Source organism: Apium graveolens, chromosome 9, assembly GCF_009905375.1.
Source record: "Apium graveolens cultivar Ventura chromosome 9, ASM990537v1, whole genome shotgun sequence".
NCBI classification, from domain to species: Eukaryota; Viridiplantae; Streptophyta; class Magnoliopsida; order Apiales; family Apiaceae; genus Apium; species Apium graveolens.
In genome coordinates this window covers 273,277,395-273,283,050 of record NC_133655.1, presented here as the reverse complement: position 1 = coordinate 273,283,050, position 5,656 = coordinate 273,277,395, and the positions used below count along the sequence as shown (strand labels likewise).

The 5,656-nt window shown below is 33.0% G+C and overlaps 1 protein-coding gene across 1 annotated transcript; it reads right to left on the bottom strand.

The window, feature by feature from the left end:
• Positions 1–426: 426 nt before the first annotated feature.
• On the bottom strand, positions 427–3,393 carry LOC141682451 (ACT domain-containing protein ACR8-like). Its single transcript, XM_074487152.1, has 7 exons — positions 3,202–3,393; positions 2,723–2,768; positions 2,494–2,608; positions 2,310–2,377; positions 1,654–2,226; positions 1,396–1,500; positions 427–1,257 (listed from the first exon to the last, which is right to left on the bottom strand). The coding sequence occupies exons 1-7, from the start codon at positions 3,270–3,272 to the stop codon at positions 892–894; spliced, it is 1,344 nt and encodes a 447-aa protein (XP_074343253.1). The 5' UTR covers positions 3,273–3,393; the 3' UTR covers positions 427–891.
• Between the last annotated feature and the right edge of the window lie 2,263 nt (positions 3,394–5,656).

Here is a 5,656-nt window from a genome sequence, read left to right as displayed (position 1 = left end):
AACCCGAAAATTATTTAAATGTATAGGAGGAGTTGGTAGTTATTGGCGGGAACAGGTGCACCAAGATGTCACCAAAGATCTTGAAAGGGACAAAGAATGATAGAATTTGTGATTTTCAAGTTAACAGCTGTCTTGAATAGAAAGGACAAATATCTCACAAGTAGATAAAGGAGAAGGTAGCTATTTCATTTAATTTATTTTACTAAAACTCCTCTTTCAAGTTTGAACACATAAAGCAGTCTTTCTCTTCACCCCATTTTTGACTACTCTATGACAAATTTGTTTCTTTAATTAATTCCCCTCGGGTTATAATTTCATGTTCCAAATGTCAAATATCGTATAAAGGGGAAAATTGAAGAGGCACATCAAAAGAATACAATTTCTTCGAACCAAAAAAAACTTCAAATACTAGAACCAGAGACATGATGGTCATATATTCTGGAACAGTTGTGCAGAAGAAAATATTACATTACTATTGTTATATACCTCTCAAGTCCTCAACAGTCTCTATATACAGGATGCAATTGAATAGTACCAGTTATAATAATAATATATCTAATTCTGCTTACAAATTAATCCATCTCAATCTGGATAATGAAAGGCAACAGAAAACAACCTTCTAAAGCAACCTCCTCTTACTTTCCCTCCACCATTTGAAATTCTTCAAATCCAAAATAGTAGTATAAACTAGTGGGGATGGCCCCTTTTACCTTCTACTGCTTGACTAATATGTACTCTGGAATATCTAATATATCTCCACCTATTCAACTCCCAAGTTAACAATAATAGCTACCTATTTTATGTACACATGTTTAACCTTGAAGCTAGCTAAGTACTACTACTACTATATGCCAGTCACTTTTACCCTTTACAACCTGTCTTGTTCTTCCTTCAAGTGAAGGATTTGATCAGTCCCAAGTTGAATAGATTCCTCTTGAATAAGCTCCCTATTGATACCAGCACTGCCCCAGCAACGCCTGCTGTGGCTTCATCATCCCTCCTTTCGTTGTCATTATATATCGATGGAAGTTCCTTTACTTTTAACTTGTCGATACCGATCTTTTGTCTAACTGCTTCAATGATCTTTTGATCAACAGGGTTCCCAATAGCATCTGTAACAAAGTATACGTTATGAGCTGTCTCGAATTTAGTGGCTATCTCAGCCCTTGTCACATTGATACCATTCTCTCGAAATGTCCGCATTACATCCGCCAATAGTCCTGGCCTGTCATCTGCCGAGAGCTCCAGTTGAATACCCTGTATGAAACAATTTAGCCAATCAGTTAAGACCCTGTAGAACTTTTTAATAGGAACAAACATCACTTAACTAACAAGTTCCTATAAAGGACAGATTTGTGCCATAGCCTATAAGATACAAATAAAAAAAAATATTACCTCAGATGCTCTTCTTTCAATTGCAGCCCTCAAGCAGAGAATCACACGTTGCTTTTCTGCATCTGAACTAATTGGCGTTCCATCTATATGTCTAATGAAGAACTCCTGCGATCACAATTAGACATAATCTATTAATTACTTGTCACATTTAATTGATTATTATTTCTTGGAACCGAGTATATAGAACATAGCTATGACGAACAAAAAAGAACAAAGAGAAACTTCTACAGGGACAGGCAAAAAACATAGGAAGCATACCATATTTGCTCGGTCCCCCCCTGTTTTTACAGTTGCGTGGAAGACAATGTACTCCATGTCGGTCAGAGTGCAGAGAACATCAAACATAAGCTTGGCCCTATCCTTGCAATGAATATTTACACCGGAATAACCACGCTCGAAGCAATTCTGAACAGAGACAATTGGGGAATCGCCATTAGTCCAAATTATAGGCTTCCTTTCATAATCACGATCTGCAAACATCATTTGATGGAGCCTTCTCTCTGTATGAGTGACAGCTAAAGAAACTACAGTTTTAGCACTTCTGATATCAGTATCCCCTTCAAGTACGTTCCTCAGCCGTGTCACAATCGTATCAATTTTCTGCTCATCCTCAATTGGGTAACCTGAATCACAATCTTTAACATAAATGAGGGATGCAATGCGTCCATTGTGTGTCCACACCTTAGATTCCACCACATTAACTTGCAAATCAGCTAATACCGCAAAGACCTCAGAAAGTAAGCCAACTCTATCATTTCCGGTTAATTCCAATGCTGTCAAACGATTAACACACTTCGATGTCGTTGGCATATAATAAAGTGTACCAAGAGACTGTAACAAACAAGCCAACGTAAATATACATTCAATCAACATAACAAATTAAACTAGTTGAAGTTCGGAGTTAGTGTATTAACCTTTTCAATGTAGTTAATGTCACCTTCATCAGTTATCTTGTTCCCATCCAAATCAGTCACATGAAAAACTGTAGAATTATCAAATAACAAACACAAGGGCTACATTTTCAGCTTTGAAATCATAAATAATAATCCCATACTACCCTAAAAAGAAGAGAATCTGAGTGGGAAACAAAGAAATTACCATCCATGAACCATCTTCCATCTGATGAAACATACGCTTTTTTAATCGACAAATTGTGATCTATAAGAACTTGAACAGCCTCCAAAAGAATCCCATGTTTCCTAGCACTATCAATCTGGAAAAAAATAATTCAATCAGCCCCAAAAAAAGCAAAAAAAAAAACTCATAACTCAGAAAAAAAGAACTTATTAAAACAAGCTCTAGATCAGTTTTCTAAGATAGTTCTTACCATAACCCGGGTGGCATTCGAACAACCAGCATTATCAACAATAACCCTGAAACAAATTCACATACAAGTCAGCCTTCTGGCATCTTCAAATCATTTCAATTTACACAATTTTTTTATGCATAATCAAATTACCACAGTTAAAATTAGTATGTAAAACCTAGAAAAACAACTAAAACAGTTAAAAAATATATTAACTAAAATCAGTGTAACACCTAGTACTAATTACACAATTAATATAGTAACCATTCAAAACAGTGTCAAAAATAGACACAACCATGATGAACAAACAACCCTTCTGCAGAATATTTGTACCAAAAAACACAACATACCAAAAAAAAAATCTTTAAAATTGCACACAAAGTTCAAGAAACTATACCATGGTTACAAAACCATGAAAATCAAGATGAATAAAAACGAAAAAATCGAAAGATCACACAAAAAATATGAAAAAAAACAAGAAAAAAGAAAGAAAGTAAAACCTGGGTGTGGTCATGCGGATCACAAGCTTTTCATATTCATCTAAATAAGCAGGCCACTCCATCTTCTCCATTTTATGTATATGTATAGTTGTAAATTTGTTTACTGGTTATCAAGCTTTTGTTTTCTCTCTCTAGATTTTCAGACACTCTCTGTCTGGGGAGCAAAGTGTTTGTTCTACCCTCTTCTCTTCTTGTCTCAAAAGTTTCTATATATATGTGTTTTATATGGTTTATTCTTCTTACTTTCTATTTATTCACGATATCACTTTATTAATGTGGAAGATACAGTTTCGTTAGGTAATTTATTTATTTGACCTTGTTGTTTAATATAAATGAAAAATAAATCATTTTCAAGTTGGCAGTTTTTATTGATTTTTAGCTCGTTTAGTAGTAGTTTAAGAAATTAAGGTACTTATTTTGAATTACTTAGTTTTATTGTTCTAATCACTAACGAATCAAGAGTAAATTACAGTAGGAACTGATTTTATATAGAAGGATCCTATAGATAATAACTAACAAAATTGATTCAAGCTCAAGCAAGTGTTAAACAAAAAAATCTTTATTGTTAAAATATTTGAATTTTTTTTAGCTTCCTAATAAAATTCAAAATAGCACCGGTTATAGAGGCAAAATTCATATATTTTACAACTAAAAATATCAAATATGAACATAATTATAAATTTTGAAAATAAAAAATAATCGGTCAAGAAATCAATTTCAAATTTATTGGAATTTTTTTAAAATTTTAGATAATTTATTAAAAAATTAATGAAACAGTTAAAATTTGACCGATTTATGAGCAATTTTTATGAAAATCAGCTCATTTTGAATTGTTTAAGAATATGAACGGAACATTTGAATTTGGTCTTAGTATAATATATTAAATTAAATTTAAATCAAGTAATGCAAGGACTGCACCTAGTGGAGGTCCTATGGGTCCACTAGCAAGAGACCTTTGATTATTTTCCAAGTCAACTACACCTTCTTACACGCGTACAACATGGTCCACTTTCACTAACGTGGCACGCCACGTATAATGTCCTTTGCTTCGTCTGGACTCAATGTGTTGGAACTTGTATGAATTTATGTATTTATTACAAAACCATGGTGGGGGAGTAGCCACGTGGCACGTGGTTCCACTGTAATGGCTTTGGCGCCGACCCACAACTACCGTAGTGATGAAAATTAAGAAAAGCCGGTTGTATCGGCTTATCTGCTGTCATGGTTCTGGCCGGTTTTCTTGTATTTCTCGTAATTGCCTTGTTAAATTCCTGATAAACGCGTTTGCTTATCAATTTAGTGTCCTCTTCTATTTACAATTTTCACTGCTTTAATTTTGCAAACATCTTGTTTTTATCACGGTTAAGGATAATAATTAAAGTAACGCTAGCTAATTCAAATTTTTTATCAAAATAATTACAAAATAATATGACATGACACGTGTGATATCATATTATTATGAGGAAAGTTACTATCAATATAGTATTTGGGGAAAAACATTTGTTACAATTTTTAAGACTTCTAGCATTTTCCTAACCTTTTGTGGCATACTTGCACTAAAATTCTTAAATATAACTCATTTTAGTTAGTGTAGTTATCATGAATGCAGGAATATTTATTGTTATTAAAAAATGTTTTTTAATTAAAATAAATTAAAATTATAAATAAAATTTTATGATTATTATGTATCGTAGAAAAAACGAATAATTAAAGAGACCTCCCGGGGACACACAAGTAGATTATTATTAGTTTGGTGTTATCTTTATTTTCAATTTCTTTGGATCCAAATTTTAATTTAGTAGCGATCGTGTACATTAGATTGGTCATTTGTGATTTGGGCGTTAAGTATGTATATTATTATGGATTTGATTTGAGAATCATGTTTTAACTGCATAATGGATCAAAATATTAGCGTAAAATAATGAATCTTCTAGAGGATCATGAATCGGAAAGCATAAATTGTCAACTGTTAAAGTAGGTAACAATTTGGTAAAATGTTTCATCATAAGAAAATTTCAAGTCAGAAGAATTATGGGCTAAGCATGTCACCATTACTAACTAACGGAGTACTACATTTCCAAAAATAAAATAAAAAGAGTACTCAATCTTTAAATTTTAATTTAATCCTTCCACGTGGGGTCCCATTATCGTTGTCTCCTTATCACGTGCATGGTCCCACAAAACACGATGGTTATGTTGGATCTCCTCCCCAGTTTAGCACCTAACCGTTCGATTACAACTTAATACGATACCTACGACATTTCTAGCCGTCCGATCATCTCTACAATCCATTAGATCTGGTCACGTTCCCGCCAACTCCCGTGCTTTACTCTTTAATGTTTTTCGGTGAGGAGCAATATTATAAAAACCGTTTAATTATCGATAATTTCGTTAATAATATTTGATTGATTTCATAAATTATTGATACATAAATTTTAAATTATACTCCCTCCTC

What these genes read in the sequence shown, in the direction of transcription:
- LOC141682451 (XM_074487152.1), bottom strand. Translation starts at nt 3,272, where the DNA reads ATGGAGAAGATGGAGTGGCCTGCTTATTTAGATGAATATGAAAAGCTT. An exon ending in ATCCGCATGACCACACCCAG is followed by an intron (nt 2,769 to 3,201) that starts GTTTTACTTTCT and finishes AATTTGTTTCAG; the next exon opens with GGTTATTGTTGATAATGCTG. An exon ending in ACATTAACTACATTGAAAAG is followed by an intron (nt 2,227 to 2,309) that starts GTTAATACACTA and finishes TGTTTGTTACAG; the next exon opens with TCTCTTGGTACACTTTATTA.